We start from the raw sequence: 23,000 nt of genomic DNA, 5'->3' as shown, positions 1-23,000 counted from the left end.
ACCGGGCCAGGACCAGAATGATCCTAAGAGCACCAGAATAACATCACCTGTGGTAGTTCCCGGATCTCCACACAGGAGGTTTCCATGCAGATTAGATCTCTTCTACAAGTTCAGAGTGCAGATTTTCCACCCCACCTTCCCTTGCTGAGCTTGACAGTATAACTCCTGAATTCCTCCAATATGGACACTTAGGCCCCTTGCAGGAATGCATGGACATTCGTAGGGAGGCCAAAATCCATTGACCAGGCAGTCCTATGTGTTCAGGTGGAAGAGGTTTTACATGTGGTGTGTTCAAAATAATGTTCATCCAATTCTGGGGCAGGAGAATGTCATTTTACCTTATCTACTCCACTTAGCAAAATCTGGGCTGCATTTGTCTTCTCTTAAGGTACATCTTGCATCTATTACTGCTTACAGAAAGTCTCCTACACAGATGTCTTTCTTCAAAATGCCTGTGGTAAAGGATTTTTTACAGTGATTGAAGAAGGTATTCCCAGCAATACGTTCTCCTTCTTTTCCTTGGGATCTTAATGTAGTCCTTTTGAAACTCATGGGTTCCCCTTTTGAACCTATACATAAGGCATCTTTAGAATACCTTACATTGAAAACTGCTTTTCTAGTTGCAATTACCTCAGCACATAGAGTCAGTGAGATCCAGTTTTTATGTGCTAAAGAGATTTACACAAGTTTTGATTCTAACAGGGTGGTCACGAGAACTCATCCTACATTCCTCCCCAAGGTGATTTCTGATTTTCACATTAACCAGGCGATTACACTACCAATGTCCTTTCCTAATCATTCCACGCCAGCGGAAAGAGCTTTACACTTGTTAGATCTCAAACAAGTCCTGAAATTCTGCGTGGCAAGAACAAACATATCAGGCAATCTGACTATCTGCTTGTCAACTTTTTTAAGCAATATGTATATAAAAACCACATCACTTCTTTTCATGGACATACATCCACTCTTCCTTGCATGTTTTTGAGACTGTCTGTTCCTTTCTCCTAGTTTAAAAACATTTATATTTAATAAAACGATTGTTTAATTTTTAAACATTAATGCTTTTACTAAATGTGCCTCAATGCGTATGCTGTATATGTCTTTGAAATTTTTTATAACAAACTGCCATTTTGAGAATGTTTGAAAGACTGATCACTGTAGGTGCTCTCACAATAGCTATTGTGAATCATTCAACATTTGGTGTGAGCAGCACTTAATATGTTTAAAAAATAAAAAGTACCATGGCCGCAAGTCATTCTAAGAAAACCACCACCACTCATCTTCCACCACTGGCACTGATCCTCTTTTCAGATCTTGATGACCTCACAAGATACCATTAATATGACAGAAATATGCATACTTCAATAACTGTTGTCATATCTTCTTCCCACCATCACACTCTGTCAGTAAATCACCAGGTGCCTGAATTGCATTTTAAAACATTGTGCAGCTTTCAGGACTTAGTTAGTTATTCTACCTGTTCAGGGAGCAGGCACCTACTTGTTGCCAGGTTAAGTCCACTGATACCCTAATAGGAGTATGGCAGTAACATTGCAAAAATAACTAGCATATTGCCTAAATCAAAAGTGTTATGAGGTTTGTGACTCTCCATCGCATTGTTGCCTCCAAACTTGCATGTGTGCATTATCATTTTTCAGCTCACTTCTACCAGAATGATCTGAAAGAGACAGTTAATTATAGATTCCTTACCTTAGAACTACCCCAAGGTGTCAGACTGGATCCCGAGAATTATTTCTTAGCAATACCCCTGCGTGTCTGTAGGTGGCGTTGGTTGACTACCCATCCTTCGTCGGCCTCGTGTTCACTGGGATGACATTGCTGTGCTTAATTAGACACCGCCCTTGCACGCTGACACCAGTTCTTTCTTTTTCTGCGCCAGCCTAGCGCAGAACCGGAGACGCAAGTTATTTTTTGACTAAGCTTTTTTTTTTTACATTTGTCGACTTCTTTTTTGAGTCTTCGACTCCTGTTGTGTGAGGTATGTCTCATCGTCGGACCGGCTTCAAGCCCTACGAGGCCTATCACAAAACTGATGTCTGTGACGGACACGCACCTTGTGTGCCTCTGGTGCCTGGAGTGCGACCACGACCAGAAGTCCTGCTCTGACTGCCGGGCTATGAATCTAAAGTCTTTGCGGGACGGTCCCAAAAGCTCTAGAGGCCCCGGAAGTCGGATCTGTGCCATTCCTGGTCTCGCTCGAGAAAAAGGTCTCGAGACCTATCGCGGAGCCCCCATACCTCTTTGCGTTCAAAGTCTTCCAAGTCTTCGGATAATTCGAGGCACAAGAAGAAGGTGAAGAAGCACTGGCTGTCTTCGTGTTCTCCTCGTCGGTCATCTGGCTCGACGCAGGACCCGGACCATCGTCGGTGCCTCCTTCTGGAACGACTCCACGCCTCGCTCCGTTTCCGGGAGCCGGAGCGTCCCCTACCCAGCTATGTGCATTTTACGAAACCCTCCACTCCATCTTAGGGCAGCCCGACTCCACCGGCACGCCTTCAGGCCCCGCGGAGCTGCTTGGGGGCTGCTCCCCAAGGATCCAGACCTGGTTCCGGATCGACGCAGGTCGACCTTACTCGACCATCCCCGGTGCTGGTCCCGGTGACGCGGTCCCCTACCTCATCCCTGCGATGGACCCAGAGCCAGATCGACGTTGCCCGACATTGAATCCGACGCCAAAGGGGACTTTTGTTCCCCTGTTCATCCCTGGTGTTCCCTATCATTCAGAAGGTGGTGATGAGGATTGGGAGGGGTCATTGGACCCTTTAATAGACCAGCTGGAAGAGCCGGACTGGGGAGAGGACATGGGTGATGCCAGAGGGTTGTAAAATTCTCCAGACCTTGGCATGCTTTCTCCACCTACCGTGGCTATGGAGGAGCAAGTGTCTTACGCTTTAGTGGTTCGAAGGGCACCTGAGGCCCTGGGCCTGGGGCTCCCTTCAGTGGCAGTCAGGACCAACCTCCTGACAGAGGTGCTTCAACTGGCGGCAACCTCCTCCGAACCCCTTTTGCCGTTCAATGAAGCCCTCCCTGACATCCTTCTGTGCACCTGGTCCAAGTCCAGCACAGGGGCTCCTGTGGAACGGACGATTGCCCGCCGCCACCACCTGGCTCCGAGCGACCCAGTACTCCTCATTCAACACCCTTCCCCCGAGAGCTTGGTGATCAAAGCCTCTTCTTCCAAGGGCACATTCCCTTCTGCTCCCCCAGATAGGGAATCCAAGAAGCTGAATCAGCTTGGGAAGTGCATGTTCTCTTCCTCCAGCTTAGTACTGTGGTCTGTGAATACCGCGTGCCTCTTGGGCCAATAGTCCTATACCATCTGGGAATCAGTTGCGCAGGTGCTGCCTCAGTGCCCGGGGGAGATCCGGGCCGTTCTCTCCCAGGCAGTGTTAGATGGGAGCGACGCAGCCAAATTCACAATAAGATGTGGACTGGATACCACCATCTCAATGGGTAGAATGATTGCCACATCTGTAGCCCTTAGGCGCTACGCCTGGTTGAGGATGTCTGGCTTTTCGGGGGTTGTCCATTCAACCTTTCTGGACATGCCCTTTAATGGCCGTTGCCTTTTTGGCAACAAAGCAGATTTGGCGCTGGAGCTATTTAAGGATTCTCGAGCTACGGCCTGATCCTTGGGCCTCGCTGCGTCTTCCCGTCCACCTCAGTCTGCTTTTCGCTCCTTTTATGGCTACAGAAGGGGCACCCCAACATGTCCGGCTCAGTCCAGCCACCAGTTCGTGTAAATTGCCCAGCCTCTGTGTGGCCACGGACTTGGAACCCAGTGACGCGGGTCTGAGAGCCAGTGGGTGGGCCAGTCCACTCTTTCCCCCTGCAGCGTCCACCAAACCCTCCTAGTCCGACCTTTCAGGACAACCAACGGCCAGTGGGTGGCAGGATGCGCCATCACCTTCCCCACTGGCAAAATATCACGTCGGACAGGTTTGTTTTGCAGATAGTCCTTAGAGGCTACTCCCTCCCCTTCGAGACTACCCCTTCCTCCATGCCACCATCTTTTGATCGCATGTCTGAGGATCATTTGGAGCCTCTCCACAAGGAAGTCTCAGCTCTCTATGCCAAGGGAGCTATCAAGAGGGATTCCTATGCCAGAAGTAGGTTGTGATTGCTATTCCCGCTACTTTCTAGTGCCCAAGAAGGACAAAGGCCTGCATCCTATTCTAGACCTTAGGGCCCTCAATCGCTTCCTCCGGGAGGAGAGGTTCAAAATATTAAACTACCTATTTGGCGGAAAACACTGTCAAAACCATCATCACCTAAGCTATTTTAGTCCTCCCTTCCACCCATATTTCTTCATAGCACCTAGGTCGTGACATGGAGAGCCCCTTCTATGTAGATACTGAGAGCTCATACAAAATATCCTGTTACTTGAATCCTGGCCTGAAGTTCAATTGGTATACCTGAGCCAAGCCCCATTTATTGCTGTACTAGGCCACCTCAGTTCTGACCTGCAGCACCCCTTTGTATTGTAATACTGAAACGAAAACATTGCTTTAGGGACTGAAGGTCCTATTCATAGCTTTGGAGAGCTTGCTGTCCTGCTCTTTCCTCTGCTGTCTGTGGTTTTTTGTTTGCTTTCATGAGCTTGACATTCATGCTAGCTTAGAAAGGGTCTCCATGTTCAAAATGGGTTGAATCCACAGAGCGGTGCTGAGGTTGAAGGGCAACCAAAGTGCATCCATTTTTAAGAAAGTGACGACTTCATTTGAAGCATCATGTTTCACTTGTACATGAGTACTTTCAGCTAATCATGCAGTGCAGGATTGGAGAAAGCCTTTGGAATCTGAACAGTGCAAATTCTGCATGTCGAGGAAAGACACTGTGCAGTGCTTTGTCAAGAGGAGTGGTACTAGCCAGCGGACCAAAGCCCAGCTCAAGAAGACCTGTGTGAGTCACTAGGACGTCAGAGGTTGAGACTTCACCACCCTCAGGTTGTGAATACTATTATTTGTACTTGCCTTACTTGTCCAAGGGAAGAGTCTTTGGCTTTGTCTTTTGGTGATCCTCCTTTGCTCGTGACCCCCTTCTGCTCTGGAGGGAATCCTTCCATGTTCTAGTTGTCTTCAGGGACCTCAGTAACAATCTTTGGCTTAAGGAAGCCAGAGAGGTAGATGGAAGAGGCTGTGCCGATTTAGGAACAGTTAACCTTATGTAAATCAATAAAGCAGTACTCAAAATAACAGCTTTTGAATTTCTCTGTCTTTACACCAAGGACTGGTTTGTCTCTAGCATTACTATCGTTAGTCCCCTGTCCAATGGGCTCCTTGGCACCCAAAAAATTGAACCACTGTTAAGATTTCTTTGAAGTAATGGTGCCAAGCCCATTGGATTCTGGTGTATAGGCACGGGAACCAAATGTATTTCACCCCCTAGCCAGGCTAGAGGACTCGTACACGACTGTGCCCACTCACTGAGCACTGAATGTTGATGCCATAGGGCCCTTTGTGACTGTTAAGCTTACCAAGCTGTGATAGGGCTCTTCTGGCCACTTGGGAGGTTTCTCGCGTATCACTTTGGACCTCAGTGGTTTTGTTGCAGGTGCATCAAAACCAAGTTCCAGATTTTGCATCTTTGTACAGAAGGCAAATTTCAACAAATTAAACTGAGACATAGATTTCTCTTTTAGGCATAACAAACCAACTGGTGGGTGATTGGTGCCTGCATTCGAACAGTATCAAGTGCAGAGCTGAGATTATTCATTTAAGCTTTTGTCTGCCTGAGAGCTTGCTCCCAAACAGAATGTTGTGGACAGTCCCCATTGAAGTAAATGGTCAATAGTCTGTGAGCCGGGGTTGCATGCTTGTAAAGTCAGTTAGGTTCTGTACTTGCACTGTGTAGAAATAATAACAATAATTTCCATAGATGTGCAATTGCAATGACAGCTCTAGTGCTTTGCACATGACTGCTACAGTGCGTTTACGGACAGATTTCTACTTAGGAAGAACTAGAGAGTTTTGTTATTGTTTGTGTATCTGCCTTTTATGTGTAGTATTTAGTCTGTATTAAAGTTCTCTTTTATAAAAGTAAAACACTGCTTGGACATTGAGTTAGCAAGGTGTGTTGATTTCTAGGTGTATAACCTTCATCACCTCTTTGAATAAGCCTTGAGCTGCTCTGCTTCACTCCCCTTAAAGACAAGCACTGGTAAACCACTCTGGGGTCCAAAAGTAAAGTGGGCCTCGGGCACCAGTGCTAAATTACATTTGTCACTATTTGAGCCCAATAACCCCTATTGCCATGGGGGCTCTTGAACCAGGTCCTACGGGTGCATCATAATACAAACCTGAAGCACTCTTTAATTTGCTAACAATGTGACCTCATGTATTACTCTATCAGGTCACCACAATTCTAATCTTTTGCATTCGTTTTCAGGTTCTCAGGCTCACAAGTATGAGATGAGTGTAAGACACTGGCCGCATGTTGCGCATTATTTTCTTTGTATACCTTTGTGATGTGGACAACATAAAGAGCCCCCTTGCACCTCTGTGCTTGGGGAGGGAATTAGGTTGGTGGAGCAGGAGAAATGAGGTTTAACAATGAGGGGTCAATGACTGAGGAAGCTGTTGAATAAAATTTAAAAAGAATCTCTTCAGTTCTTGACTGCTGCAGCTCTATAATTCGGGCTACCAGTCTACCATATAAACATCTTAAAAGCAAAGAATGCCCAAACCAAACAGAGAGACTATATTCCATAAACCTTACTTTATTACTGAGTTCCTCTGGTATGGTTAAAATCATGAAAGACAGGTCATGACTTGCAAGACAACGAATCACTTGACCTTAAAACGATAATGCAATTACCAACATTCGACCCCTATGACAGCCTATTCAGGTCATAGGTCTTCTTCAGGGTAATAGAGAACTCAACAGATGTATATAATCACGTCATGCAAGAAGGGTAAATACTAAAACCCTACCACTCCCTTTTACTAATAGCACAATCCAAATCTTACTATCATACAGGCTTCATGGTAAACTGTGAGGGGCGTCACCTTCGTAGTCTTCAGAAGGATGATGCGTCTGTCACCTACATGAGCCCCCTCCCCTGCTGCATCTTGACAAACTAACAGGACCCAAGGTTTTCGCCTGACAGCATATTTCTCAGAACTTCCAGGGTTAAGAATAGCTTCCCTCTGTTGAGTCAACTGGAGTGGAATTGTACCTGCTCCAGTGTGAGAGGTCGCCAAATGATGGAGCATGCCTTGATAAGTTAAAGATGAGACAACCTCTCAAATACCTTTTGATGACCCTCTGTTCAAGAACGTCTGAACTGTGAGAGTACAGGAGTGATTTAATTATAGTCAAGTAGTTTAGTGTCCTCATCTGAACCTCCCAAGTGCTGCATACTTGATCCAAAAAATCTCTTTTCCCTTACATATCATTAGCAAAAGGTGGCCCTTTTTTGGCGTTATACTTATGGTATCAAGAAGGTTTTGCCCAGTCAGGTGACCTTCTCCTTCTTGGGAAATGAATATAGACCCCTTGAAATGTATGGGGCCTCCTTCTATGCCTATCTGCAAAGCTTTGTTACAGTATCTTACTTGGAATGCCACTTTCCAGCTGCAGAAGTCTCAGAACAGTTAGTAAGATCCAGACTTTTCCACCCAAGGGTGACATACAATATTCCATTCTAAAAGAACATATTCAGGTTTCCTACCTAACGTACTTTTGGACTTTCAGATTAATCTGTCCATCTCCAAGCCAACCTTTTTCTCTCAACTCTTCCTAAACATCAGAAAGTTTCCTTCACACAGAAGTTGTTAGAAGAGTGTTGAGATTTTGGCTAAATAAAGCTAAACAGACTAGGTATTTCCTTGCCAACTGTTGAATGTAGGAGAGTAGGATCTGCACTTATGTTGCCCCCACTTTTTTTTCTGATGTATACACTGGTTTCTGGCTATAGTCTGGCTGGGTCCCTGCTAATCAGGGCCCCAGTCTCTCTGTTCTCTCTAAACGACTTGGTGTGCATATTAGATGCACTAGTGATTGGATACTGTGGTACCTTATGAGCCCCTAGTATATGGTACCCTAGGTACCTAGGGCATTGGTACTTCACAGGCCTACCAGGGGCTGAAGCATGTATTATGCCACCCCTGGGAAGCAGACTCAATCTGACACCACAGGCCTGCTACTGCAGCCTGTGTGAGGTAGTGTTAGCACTCCTCACTGAGATATAGCTTCCTATATCTCACCATACACACACATATAAACCTATCAGCCACCCCTATGGCAGGCCCTATCAATCCTGAGGGCAGGGTGCTTGGTTTACAATGTGAGGGGGTGCCTCTGCCTGAGCAGGGCCCCTCTGCAGCTACCAGAGTCTATTCTCTATGGCTGTTTGTGGATGCGGTTAAACCATATACTCTTAAGTGCATTAAAATGCTAACTTTGGAATGACTGCATCAAAAGATGTTGTGTTTGATGTCAAACAACTTGGAATCATACCCCCACATCAGTACATGATGTGGGAGCATGATCCCACCCTTCTAGAGGGGACGACATATAAAACAATAGAAATCCTATAAAGCCCTGGCATCACAAAATGGATGCCCTCCTGCTGCTGACTGAAACTCGCAGTGGAGGTGGCCCAACAAAAGGCATCCTGTCACAGGGAGGTGTCACCACCTTCCAGACAGGGTTTAGTGTATTGGAGCTGGGTGGGTGCACTCCTAGAGTGCTTTGAAGTCCTGCACTGGGGGAGCAGTAGGCTCCTCTGTGCATATGCCAGCTCAAACCGGTTCAGGGGCTACCTGTCCCTGCTCTGGCGCGAAACTAGACAAAGGGAAGTGGGTGTAACCACCCCCTCCCCTGACCCTCCTAGAGGAGTGGTCATAGAGCTAGTCCATCCCCTATCTTCACTATAAGATAACAAGCATTGCCCTTACAAATCAGATAACCCTGGACGACGCTCTACAAAGAAGAATCCTGGCCCTTCGATGTTCCACTACCTTTGGAAGACAGAAGAATCTCCCTTGGAGTCAAGGAGTGACTCCCCTGCTTGGCAGGCACCAAAAACCTTAATCAACGGTTGCAAACTTTCCCGCTATCGCCGGAGTCCGAAGTCCCTGTGACCCCAGAAGCGGATTTCCTGACCTCTCGACGGCCATTTTGAGTCCCCAGCGAAGCTGTGGCGTCTGGACCCCATGAGTGACGAGGAACTGCAATACCTGGGAACCGTGCACTATTTTCGAGTGCAAACCCTACACAACGCTCTACGAACTTGTGCTTTGGACCATTTGTGGCCCAAGCCCCCAGCAGGTCTTGCACCAAAAATCAGCGGCCGACCCTGTCCCGAGTGACCGTGGGCTCCTGTGAAGCATTTCCTGTGGCGGCGTCTTCGCGATCACTTGCCCGTTGGCTAGTGGGTCCCCCGAAGACTTTCTCAACAACTAAAAGGGCTCTCCTGGTTGCTCCGGGCCTGCCCTCACTTCGTGAGTCCATCAGACCTTGCTGGTCTGCACCATCGACTTTCTTCAGTCTACACGAGACTTGCATTTGCCAGGCTTGTTGTCTCCAATCCGGTTGCCGACACCTCCATCATCTGCAGACGTCGTGGGACACTCCAAATCCAGCTGCTGGTCATCGTCGATCTCTCCTGGACCTCGTGAGCGAAGAGTCAAAACACCATCGACGACCTGAATCGACGCGACATCTGTGGTCATCCATCTTGCTGGCCACCGGTCACTGGCAAGTGACTTTGAACACTATCCCCTCAATTTTCAGGTCTCCTCCATCTTAAATCCACCTTCGGATTCCACCGGACACTTCTCCAGACGACGCAAGCAGCAAGTCTTCTTTGGTCTCCATAGAAAACAGCGACGCGACCCGACACCAAAAGACACCTATGCACCCGGCTTCCCTGGGTGAGGTAACTCGTGCACTCTGGTGCCCAAGTATGTGTTGGCTCTCAAAATACTTACCTTGTAAGTGGCTTGCTTGTAGTCTTCCTAGAAGTACCCTATAACTGTAAAAATCTAACCGCGACTTGCACCATTATAACCAATAGGGAACCCGCGGCTGTGTTCACACACGGCACGCGTCTCCCGTGGGCCTGTTACTTACCTGCTAACACTGCAGTAGTGAAGCCCCAGCGATTCCCCAGCCCCTAGGCCTTGTTATTTTCCAAGTCGACATCCTTATACCACTTTCTTAGTATATGGTCTGGTACGCCCCTAGGGCTCCAGCCATATTTGTGCTTAATTTATTGTGAAACATTGACATTTGAATGTGTACCTGGTTTCTAATCTCATAAAGAGATTAGTAGAGTGTGTCTAGTAATAAATACATATATATTTGATATATATACCTGTGTGGTGTCCTTTCATTTGGTTATTTAAGAGATTATAAGGTAAAACAAGCTGCTTTACATTCCTCTGAGACTTAGCCTGAAGGCTGCTCTCCACAGCTACCACTATGATAGCTTTCTTTAAAAGGTTGTCTTAAACCTATCTACCATAAGAGTCGAATTGGACTGGTGCAAGGTGTCCACTATAACTAGTGACCAGTATATGCCAGGCCAACTTCTCACATTGAACTATTGTAACAGGTCATAACAATCCATATAAAGCTGTATAGTTTTCTTCATCCTCCCAGGTTACCAAAAGGATAACTTGAAATTGGTTGGTAGACTAAAACTCACTTTACTAGAAATAAAGCTGCAACTGCTGCTTTGCCAAGAATTTATACTGTTGCCAAGATCTGAAGTGTATCTGCCTTGAGGTTTGTGCACAGGTAAATGAGACGCTACTGTCTAAACACACACTCCAAGGCTAACACCACAGTGGGTCAGGCCTCTTTAAGGACCCTTTTGGGGCAGTCCCTAATTATTCCCTTTCTTGCCCCCACCTTATCAATGTATAGGCTTGTTCCTGTGTCTAATGCTTGCACTATCAATAAGATCCCCTGATTGAAAAGAGAAAGTTACTTACCTGTAATCCTAGTTCTCCTTCAGGGGAATCTTCATTGAAATTATAAGCAACCCTCCTTGGACTCTGATGGAAAAAAAAGAAATGTAGTACATACTTTGTATGATCTTATGTTTTTGTAGAAACATTGAAGGCAGGGGGTGTATACATGTAAGTGGGCCCTATTCAGTGCATAATACTTTGAAACATTCCCCTGGAGGACAACTAAGACTACAGGCAAGTAAATCTTTCATTCTGCTTCACTGGCATTCTCTGGTGCACCACCAAATCTTCAGCAGCTCAGGGCAAACTGACGATCCTCATGGACAATAAAGTTTACACTGCAAACTGTGTAAAGCTAATTGGATAGCATCTTACCAGATATTATGTGAAAATTACTTTTCACATACAAGTGGTATTAAGCACTATGCAAATGTATCGGAATGAAACCCCAATAATAATCCAAACCCCAATATTTAATCACCCCAATATTTTACCAAAATAATGTGGGTCCACTGTCTCCATTTGATCTAGCAGTTATTGACTACACTCCTCATCAGGAAAACACAATTTTGCAAAGTTAGACATAATAAAATATTGGAAGAATAAAGAACTGATTTCTAGATCAAAAATATGGCAATAAGTTAATTTATTACAGGGTAGTCAAAATGTGTTACAGAGAAAAATGCATGAAAATCCATGAAGGCCCAATTTCATAAGTACAGATAAATGCAAAAAGAATCCCTAGTTAGGCAGAACCAAAAATTCTAAGTGTCAAACTCATAAAGAGTACAGGCAGCAGCCCATTAGCTAGTTTAAGAGTAAAAGAGGAGAATGATCAGTCACCTGCAAGGAAAATAGTAAAAGAAAAAACCTCTTGCGAAAGACAGGAACCCAAATGCTTTATACAAAATCACACAAGCTATTAATACATTTCTTAAATTCAGTATGGTATAATCACGGTTAGGGTTGCATTGGCAAATGAGAAGCAACAACATAATTTTCTAACTCATTAGCACTAACCCATTTCGTAAGTAAGAGAAATTTTCTACTTTCTCCCTGATCAACTGCACTCCGAAGATTTATTTCACAAATTAAACATTTTTCTGAACAGTGGCTCATAGAATTAGCATGACTAAACTAACGCTTCCAACAGAAGTCCTTGAAAATGATACGTTGAACACATGATAGAAGCTCCATTCACAATACATGTTTTCTAACAATATTGTTTATCACTAATAAATAAAGTCAATCCCTTGATGTTCCACGGAAACAAAGGGAAAGATGGTTTTGCAGTGGGACGCTGATGGGGTGGGGGGGGGGGGGGGGGAATGAGCAGGAACAAGTTGAGTAGAACATTAGAAATTAAAAATAATGGTGTATTACACAAAAATGTTGCATAACTATTCATAGAATTATTTTATACTTCTAAGTGATCTAGGTAGCTCATCCCAAGTGAAACATTATTAGTTAATCGGTTAGGACTCTATGCATCATTAAAAACACTAACTCTAAAAATATAATTTTCACACAGTATTTACACATTTTTTATTTTTATAAAACGCTACAACAGTTATTATAATGCAATATTGAAAAGGTTAAGTGTTATACAAATAAACATGAAACCTGGACATGTGAGAAGATGGAAGCAGCATGAAACTCAAACACTGAGGGGAGTTTTACAGTAAATGTTTTGGTGCAAGATGTGGGTAATTGGGATTGTTTTTTTGTTTTTACATAATACATGGTTAGAGGTATCCATGTCCAGGCGCTTAAAAGGGCCTTGGTTTCTTTAACTGGTATCTCATATTTCTGATAGACACTTCTAAATGCAGATTCCTCACCTTTCCAATACTTCCGCAGTCATCAGACTTTTTTTTTTTTTAGAAAAATCTTCATCAGTACTACTGCGAGCCAGCTGGTGGCACTTGCTGCTCCTCGCCAAACGTTGTTCTACACTCGATGTGGTGTGTGTGCACCTAAATAGGCCGCACCACGCGTGTTGAAAACAGTTCCTTTCTTTTTGTGCCAACAGACGCATGTCTAGTTAATACCCCTTGTCTCATTGAGACACTTCTATCAAAAATTCTACGAAAAAAACAGTTTGCAAGGGAAATGTCACCTCCCAAATCTACATGGTTTACGCCCTGTGGGGAATGCCGCAAACAAATATCTGTGACTGGCCCACATGCGGCTTGTCTGTAGTGTGTGGAAGCAAAGCTGTTCATGAAGAGGCACTGAGATTGGTCGAGGTGTAGAAGCAGGTCCCAGTCCTGTTCCCGCTCCCAAGTTTGGTCCTGCAAAAGTCATCGTCATGTTCTAAGACTTTGGGCAAAAACAAGAAAAAGTGGAAGAAGTCCAACTGGAACTCGGCTGCTTTCTGCCACTCTCGACCCTTTAAGGGGGCATCCGCTGAGCCATGCTGCAGCTTTTTGGCATGTAACTGACTCTGGTGTGCCCGCGGTCCCAAGGACCCGAGAGGCCTACCAACTAGTCTTCCTCCGGCGCTGCTTGGGCCCTCTGGATTCAATCAGGACTCCAGACTGACTTCAGTTCCAGTTAGCTCCCTAGCACCATGACCCATGCTGGAATGCGATCCACCAAATCCAATGCCAGTGTCATTAACTCCAGACATTGATGGCCAACCCATAGAGGTGTCCGATGCTGAAACCGCACTTTACCAACAACTCCTTTATCTGAGCCATAATCTCTTTACCACCCTTCTGATTCTGACACAGTGCCTCTACCTTCTAGAAGAATGCTGGGATGTTGGGGATGAGATTGCCCAGCCTTACCTAGAGGAGAACTAGTATGAGGACCTCCAAGAGGCCATTAGTCGGGATACCTCCCAGGCACTGGACTAGTTTCCTCCCCTCCCTCCAGGTCCTGCCGTGGAAGTCAGTGCCTCATTTGCTATGGTTATGTGAAGGGCAACAGAGGTTCTTGATCTTAAACTTCCCACTTAGAAAGCTATAACCAATGTACTGAAGGAGTTGCATCCTGGCCAGTCAAGTTCTGAGCCCCACCTCCCATTGAATGAGTCTCTTACTGAAACACTATGAGGTACATGGGACAAACCCTATTCTGTCCCACCTGTGCATCACCGGATTGCCAAATGCAATCACCCTGCTCTGGGTGATCCATCTTTCCTCACCTAGCCCCCCACTCCTGAAAGCTTTGTGGTACAGACTTCGGCCAGAAGGGTAAACCCAAAATTGTTTCCCACTACTCCTCCTGACAGGGAATTGAAGAAGATAGAGACTTTTGGTAAGGAGAGTCATTTCCTTGACAAGTTTGACCCTCCGCTCAGTAAATGGTAGCTGCGTTTTAGGCTGCTACTCTCACGCCTCGTGGGACTTCAACGCCCAAGTATTACCCATAGTCCCAGAAGTAGCCTGTGCCATACTTTCTCACCCCATGCAAAATGATTGTGATGAGACCAAGTTCACCGGCGCAGACTGGATTCTACTGATTCCCTCAGCAGGTCTATTGGCACCAATGTGTGGCAATTCGCAGGCACACTTAGATGCAGTCTACTGGCTTTTCGGGAGACGGTCAGGCCAGCCTTATGGATATGCAGTTCTCCCAACTTTTGGGGCATTAGACGGACTCGGCCCTGGAGCACTTCACCGTTAACAGGGCCACAGCATGCTTTCTGGGCATTTCCACTCCTCCGCAGCAGCCACACTATCAGTTGTACCTCCTCCATGGCTATGGTAGGGGCTACCAATATTGCCAACAGCCCCACCAGGTGCAGCAACCACCCCAGCCTTTTTGTTGCCATGGCCGTGCTTCCCACAACAGGGCAACAGGGAGACCATGCAGCCCAGTATTCTGCCTCCACAGCTGCCAACCCCCAACCCTCTTAGCTTGCCCTTTACCAGATCACAGCCACCATATCGGTGGCAGGATCTTACAGTTTCTGCCAGGGTTCCAGGCGCTACCTTTGGACAAGTGGGTTGTAAATTGTTGAGCTGGGTTATGCGTTACCATTTCTCGAGACCCAACATCACCTTCCACCATCGACTAGATCAACTGACACAGGACCACTTGTCACTCTTGCAGCAGGAAGTGCAGACTCTTTCATAGAGAGGGCACTGGTGCCAGAAGTTTGTTGTGTTCTTTTTTCATGCTAATTCCTGGTGCCGAAAAAGTACGGGGGCCTCTATCCCATTTTAGACGTTCGGCCTTTCAAAGCCTTTCTGCAGAAAGACAGGTTCAAGATGCTCATCCAGGTCTTGTTTGCACTTGACCCTGAAGACCGAAGGGTGGCACTGTACCGGCAGCACGCTTATTTTCACATCCCCATTCTGGAGGCCACAGGTGTTACCTGTGGTCTATGGTAGACCGCAAGCATTTTGTTGTGCCCCATTTTGGCCTTACCAGCACCTTTCTGGTGTTCAAGTAAGTAAACTTTATTGTATATAGTTAATTAAAACTGATGTGATAAAAAAAGCGTACAAATTATGCTCGTAGGTGACTAAGACGAAATATTAAAACTAGATAAAAAGATTTGATGATTAAAGGAATTGTCATGCGAATTGCCAGGCCCAGTTAAGACAATGTTCATGAGTCCATGAGTTTGACCCTCTTACGCGATTGCTTGATTTGTTCTTCAGCCAGCTTTCACGGAGGTTCGTGTCAGTTCATTGATCGTGTGCGCTTTTCACGCTGAGCAGCGGTGTTCTAACATTTACCTGTGGTATTACCACAGTTTCCCAGCTTCTCGTCTATCCGTGCTAAGAAATTTACTAGCTTATAGTTCAACTGTGGTCGTCTGAGTTGCTATCACGGCTTGCCTCCATGTTTGGATCCCTCGCAGAATTAAGTGGAGCTTGAGCAGATACGAGCTTTCGCTTCTTAGGCTGTGGCAGGTGCATATCAGGTGAGCCATGTCCTTGACTCCGTTACTGCACAAGCGGCAATCTGTAGACTTTTGACTCCGCAGCTTTGGTGGTAAATGCTGAAAGGCTGGCAATTTTCCTAATCGATGTTTCATGAGTTTCTTCTTAATGGTCCTGGAGTACCCTGCACTAAAGTATGGTTGCGATCTCCTACATAGCCGTTAATTGTCTTCCAAGCGTGTTTTCTCTGCGCGAAGGTAACTTTATCTTCTTCAAGTGACATACTCCTTATTGTCTTCCCCACAGTTTTCTTCAAGACAACGTGAGTGGTCGGAATTTCCCAGACCTGGCTGAGACCAGGTTCTTAAGACACTGATATAGATGTTTACTTGCCGGAGCCGCTGTTGTAGCTCCTGCCACAGTAGATGGCTTAGTCTGTTGACGGTGGCATTCTTGATCTTGTGCCAGCAAGTTATGTACGCCCCCTGCCTTGCTAACTGTTGATGAGGGCAAATTCTAGCCGAATCTGTGCGGCGGATGCGTTTGCGGGGAAGTTAAACATGGTTATGTAGACCCTAATTAAGGTGCTGTCCAGGGTGCGTGCATCTCTTCCTTTTAGCGCTTTGCTACCATATGTGATCGTGGGCAGGATTTTGGCTTGCGCAATCTGAAGAAGTGGAGAGAGCCTCAGGACTGTAAGCTGGGTTTTTATTTGCCTCAGCGTTGTCGCAAGGGCCGCTCCTTACCTTTTAATTTACTCTAGCTGACTTGTAAACTGGCCTCTATTATCAAATATTACCCCTAGATATTTGTAATTTGTTGTGTTCTGTAATTAGTTGTTGCGTAAGTGCCAGTGGTGGTTTTTTTTCCCCTCGTCTTTTAATGGACATTGATTTAATTTTTTCCTGATTTAGTTCCAGAAAATTGACATTGGAGTATTTTTGAAGAGCGTTTAAAAGATGTTGTATACCTACATGCGTGTGACTAATTAGGACTACGTCATCAGCGTACAAGATGCTATTTAGAGCCTTGCCTCCTAACCTTGGAGCATGTGCATTGCATTGGTCTAAGGTCGGCTATATAAAGGTTAAACAGAGTTGGAGCAAGCACACAGCCCTCTTAAAGCCCTTTCGTTGTTGAAATTCACCTTGACAAGCGTGTGCCGTCTCCCAGTTTGACCTGCACCCAGGTGTCTGTGTGAAGGGATATTAGTGCGCCTTGCAGTGCCTGTGTGATCTTCCAGTTTGCCAGCTTTTCCCAAAGTTTGGCTCTCACAATGTTATCAAATGCAGCGTTAAAGTCTACAAAACCAAGATGAAGTGACTGTTTTGTTGCTGTTGCCTTGTCCGTGAGTAATGACAATGTTAAGATATTGGTTAAAATTCCTGTGTTTTAAGCAAAGTCGGTTTGGTTTCTGGTGTTTGTTCGTGATAGTGTTAGTAGCATCACATCTTCGGAAGCACAGTGGTTCCAGTCTTCACCTACCTCAAGGACTGGTTGTTGAAGGTGGGCTCGCCCTAGACAGCTGTCAACCTCCTCCAGACTATGGTAAATCTCCTGACATCCTTGGGGTTCACTAGCAACGTTCCATAGTCAAGACTCCTACACAGGTGCTCCACTTCTTTGGAGCCAATCTGGACACTGCGTTTGTGCTGACGCCCGGAAAAGAGAGTCCAGGACATTTTGGCTATGATCCCAAGGTTGCAAACTCTGCCCCTGATTTCAACGGAGATGACTCTGAGGCTGCTGGGACTGATGGCCTTCTGCATTCTGCTGGTTAACCACACCAGATAGCATATGTGGACTCTTCAGTGGGATCTGCACCAAGGGGGATCTTTCCGATTTGGTTCAGATTTTGGATGAGACTGCAAAACTCAAAACCAAGGATACTGGTGGATGCAAGACTGCAATTGGGTCAGTGTCAGACCCCTCTCCTTACCTCACTCAGAGCTCACAGTGGGTGACTGATGGCATTGCTACTTGGTTGGGCAGGCCATCTGGGAGAGGTAGCGATCAGAGGCGTCTGATCTCCGGTAGAGGCCTGGCTCCGTACCAACCTTCTTGAGCTGAAAGCTATCCACTTGCCATTAAAAGTCGACCTGCCCTCCCCATTGGCAAGCTGTTGCAGGTGCTCGCGATCAACATCTTGGCCATCTGGTACTGCGACAAGCAGGGTGGTCTGGATATGTCGACCCTGTATCAGGAGGCTTTGCGTCTCTGGACATTGCTAGACCATTAAGGAATTTTTCTGGCACACACCACCTGGTGGTTCCCTGAACGCCAGAGTGGACAAACTAAGCCATCGACTCCTTGCGGATCCCAAATGACAGTTACAGATGGAGGTGGCACAGGTTATTTTCTGTGAATGGGAAGCTTCTAGTTTGATCTCTTCACCAACAGTGAGAACGTGCAATGTCAGCACTTTTGGGCATTAGAATTCAAAGGCACCTCTCACTCCGAGACTCTTTTTGTGTAGAGTGCAACTCAGGACTCCTGTACACCTTTCCACCAATAACTCTCCTGCCCGGAGTTCTGAAGAAGATCAGGCCCGATAGGGCCAAAGTCATCCTAGTAGCCTTGGGTTGAGCATGGAGCATATGGTATCCCGAACTCCTGGGCATGAGCATTTGTCTTCTGATTAGACTGCCTCTTCTGTAGGCTCTTATTTGTTAGCAGAAGGGTAGGGTTCTGCACCCAAACCTGCACAACTTACACCTTCATGCTAGGAGATTGAGCAGCGAAAATCAAATGCCTTTGATCTACCTCCAGAAATCATGAATGTCATCTTGACAGCCAGGTGTCCCTCAGCCATATCTCTATCGTGACCATTGGGATAAGTTGATGGACGGCTGCACTGTTAAACATATCTACCCGCTGAGTGCAAAACTGTCCGAAGTTCAATTGTTTGTGTTGTTCTTTGCTCAGCAAGACCTTTCTTTGGGCACTGGTAAAGGGTACCTGTTGGCTCTTTTGGCCTTCTTACGGTTGCCAGAACAGCCAACATTATTTAATTCACCCATTGTGATGCACTTTGTCGAAAAAATTCAACATATGTCCCAATGGGACTTAAATTTGGTCCTCACATTCCTCATGTACGCACCCTTTGATAATCTCCACATTTGTTCTCTTACGCTCCTTTCCTTCAAGACAGTCTTTCTTGTCGCTATAACTGTGGCAAGCTAGTTGTATACCCTTTTTGTTAACCCGCCATACATCACGCTGTATTCAGACAAGGTGGCTCTGCAGACTTGAGCCTCCTTCTTTCCGAAGGTAGTGACTCCCTTTCATGTTAGTCAGAGCATCATCCTTTTGCATTGCTTCACTCCTCTAGGGAGGAGGAGAGACTTCACTGGGTGGATCGGAAAAAGGTCTCAGCTTCTACATCAATCATAACAGAGAACACTGGGTAGACCATCAGCTATTTATCTGGTTCACTGCAGCAAAGGCAAGGCTGTGCAGACAGATCTTCTCGCACTGGATCGTTCTCTGTATTAGGATCTGCTACACGCTGGCTCTAGAAGCAGGTCCTTAAGGGCTTGCGAGCTTATTCTACCAGGAACAAGGTTACACCATGTGGGGCACCATGGTGGCTCCTCCAGGAAGCAGTCAAAGCATGCAGGGACTGTTTGCTGCATCTTAAAGTATTCGGGTGTTTCTAGTGCATTAACACCTTGTTAATTGTCCAATTTCTTGAGCGTCAAAAAGGTCTAATTTTGAAATACTTGCTCCATCAGTAGTAGGCCCACATTTATAAGACCTTCGAGGAAAAGACGTCAGTCGGCAGGTTCTTGGCTATACACAAGGGAATATATTTTTGGTGATTTTACACTATGCTCATTGGCCAAATTGCCCAGTGCATACATCTAACAGTTCGAATAAGACCGTAAAGCCTGTGTAGTTGGTAGTTCAACAGTGTCCTAAAACTCATGTATACCTATTATTTTTCTGTTGGCAGTTGTGGAGGCCTGACTCGAGTCGTAGGGCAGTAAAGCAGTCATTCTTGATTTGGCTTAGCTTTCCGTCTATAATTGTCAGGTTCTTTGAAAACTGAATTGGAAGTGTTTAAGTACGTAATCTGCAAGAGTTCATAATCATTTAAAGAGCAACTTCTTTCAGTTAGATAGAAATGCTCAGGAAGATTTTCTCCCACCCTTCCATCCTTCCTTTTATGATTGTGTTATAACATTTGTAATGTGCGCCAACCTTTGACATTCACATGCCTTTTGGGGTGTAATATACGATGGAGCTGTATCCATGACACACTTGACACCTTACATGGCGGTCAACACATCACTTCCAGTGAAGCTGTGGGACTACGCTGTTGATGCAGTGTGCCTCTCCATGATGCCAGTAGAGGTGAGTGCTATGAAAAAAATTGGTTTGTTTGGGCAACTGAGAAAGTGGTTCATTTGCGTAGTGTTCAGGGCCGACTGGGAACCAAAACCGGCCCTGGCAAAGTGCTCGGCAGGTCCGGCTGGGGAGCAGGAGGGGGGGGGGGGCTTGAGGGGGGTGGGGCTTGAGGGGGGTTTGCCTTTAGAGCTCTTTGCCAGGGCCGGTTTTCGGCCGATTTTGTTACAGGGCCAAAACGGCCCTGTAACAAAAAGGGCCCCAAAATCCGGCCCAGGGGGATTGCCCGGTGCCCGCTACGGTCAGTCCGGCCCTGGTAGTGTTCACCGGGAATTGAATACATCTGAAAGAAAGTTATAAAGGTAAGTAAAGTGGTCTTCTAAGCCTGTAAACATCAGACAAGACAAAAAGAATTCATGTTAAATATTCGAGTAGAAGATGGTTTACTTTTCTAACTCCAGTCCTCGAATATTTTGATAAAGTATATTTTTGGCTGGGGGGTGGGGGGTAGGCGGGGAGGGGGGGGGGGGGAGAGAGAGAGAGAGAGAGAGCGAGCGAGCGAGAGAGAGAGAGAGAGAGAGAGAGAGAGAAAAAATACAAAAATGCTTATTCATATGCAAAGTGGAAGCTGACTAGAATTCTGTCTCCTTGTACGTGACAGTGTTCCATATTTTCACGTCCCCAGAATCATTCAGGAACACACTGTCTTGCCAATAAATACAATTTTAAAATATTTCATTCTTTATTGACAATGTCTTTTTTTATCAAAAGTATTTGTTTCTGAATTCTGATTGTGCGAATTGTGTATTACTCTAGCCGCCACCTCAGAAATTGTTGCCCGAACATGCACAGACACTGGAGAAGTATGACTGGGAAGCTTTTGATAGTCATAGCCACGGTAAGAATGTACTTCTGATCTAATGTGTTGAATAATGAACACAATTCTTGCAAATGTAAATTGATTCATGTTGCTTGTCTCAGCTGTCACCTAACACAGGTTAAGGGCAACCACTTTAAGCGTGGGGAGGATTTTAGTTTAATTTAATAATACTACAATCTAGTGTAATTTAATAACATTGCAGTTAGAAATATCTGCTATATATCAAAAGCTGAGTCATGCAGGTTACTATTTTTAATTATTATATTTATAGAAATGTAACATACCATCAAAAGCCATTAGAGAGAGGTAGTTTACAGTATAACCTTCATTTAGTAAATTTTTAGCAAAAGGCATAGCATGTTTTATTGGGCATAGCTTCACATTCTACAAAAATAAACTACATGCCACATCAGTGATAAGGCAGCGAGCAACCAAAATATTCTACTATAGCGTCCTCAATACTTAGGCATTTTGTATGTCAGTGTACTCTGCGAAAAATGTCTTGGTCAGTTAGCTGAGGTTTCGGAGGTAGGGTCTAGAGAGATTACATAGGCCTGTGGCAAACCCAAGATGTGCCTTGGCTGAGCAGCAGAGGTGTCTATTTCAGCATACATCTCAAGTTCTGTTTTAGAGTAGGAGAGAGCTTATACCCAGTTTTCATGAGTTGGCGCACCGCCTCGCCTCCAGTGTCTCACCTCTTGCCTTATAGCAAGCAATGACAGCAGAGGAGTTCATTTTCTCTCAAGAGTTGGGGGTGGTGTGCGGCAGCCACACGCGACCGCATGTCCACTAAGCTGAGGAAGTGGCGAACTGCGGTGCCCACGAGATCTACGGGGAGGCCGAAATTTACTATATCGCCCTACAGCCGGAGGTTTGGGAGCCCAGCAAGTGAGCAAGCACTGGGCGGCTCATTCATGACTCGGCCCCCAATGTGTTGCCCCAGCACTGGTCCCCGTATATAACTGAAATGTATTCCCACTGACTGAGTCTGCCAGAGGGCTGCCCACTGTCGGCATAAGGGGGTGCAGGCGTGGAGGTACAGGAGATACTATTGGGCATGCACAAATTGGAGGTGATCCCTAGGGTACAGCGGAAGAGCCTAACTGCACAGCTACAACTCGACCGGATACTTGTTTGAGGTGTGCCAGCCCCATCGCAGGGACACCCCTAGATCGATGTCGTGGGGCAGTCGAATTAAAATGAACGTGTCTGGCACACCGGCTCCACCCCCACAAACAAGAGCTAAAGCGGGTAGAATGGCAGATGCAGAACCTTCGGCCATCATGACCAGCAAGTTAGATGCGTTCCTGGCAGCAGTGGAAAAACTGGGGGAGACCTTGAACCATACGCGTACTGCTTTGGAAGGCAAAATTGACAAAGCAGTCATTAACTTAACGCTGCTCCATGCAGACCATCGCAAATTAGCAGACCGCACCAATGCGCTTGAAACCACGGCAGCGGAGATATCGCCTCAGGTGGCGGCGGCGGACAAGCATATACAACACCTCCTCAACAGAGTGGACTTTCACGAGGACAGGGCAGAAGACACGAAGGCCTGGCCTGATGCAACAATGTACAAGTGGTAGGGCTGCCGGAGGGAACAGAGGGGAGAAATCCTGTCGCCGACGTAGAATCATGGCTGCGTGCCCTCTTGCCAGAAGACACCCTCTCCCTGCATTTTGTAGTAGAGAGATCGCACCGGGTACCAGCCAGACCCTTGCCATCAGGGTCCAATCCCAGACCGCTCTTGATCTGGCTGTTGAATTATAGAGACAGAGACATGATATTGCAGGAAACCAGGAAACTGCACGAGATTCAAGTGGACAATCAGAAGGTAATGTTTTTTCCTGACTACTCGATCCAAGTACAAAAACAGAGACACTCTTACATGGCGGTGAAGAGGCGCCTAAGACAGAACCATTTAAAATACTCCTTATTATTTCCGGCACATCTAAGAGTAGTGGCGAAGGGTAAACCGCATTTTTTCAC

General features: G+C 46.0%; 1 protein-coding gene across 2 annotated transcripts in view; it reads left to right on the top strand.

Annotated features, from left to right (window-relative positions):
* LOC146861664 (40-kDa huntingtin-associated protein-like) overlaps positions 1 to 23,000 on the top strand; it is a 521,777-nt gene that overhangs the window by 371,287 nt on the left and 127,490 nt on the right. For both annotated transcript variants that reach the window (XM_085646014.1, XM_085646015.1), the window contains exon 9: positions 20,948 to 21,029. In XM_085646014.1, the coding sequence (XP_085502140.1) occupies positions 20,948 to 21,029 (82 nt within the window). The remainder of the gene's footprint in view (positions 1 to 20,947; positions 21,030 to 23,000) is intronic.

The sequence above is a fragment of the Triturus cristatus genome, chromosome 3_1 (genome assembly GCF_964204655.1).
Source record: "Triturus cristatus chromosome 3_1, aTriCri1.1, whole genome shotgun sequence".
In the NCBI taxonomy this organism is placed as follows: domain Eukaryota; kingdom Metazoa; phylum Chordata; class Amphibia; order Caudata; family Salamandridae; genus Triturus; species Triturus cristatus.
This window is presented reverse-complemented; position numbering and strand designations above follow the sequence as displayed.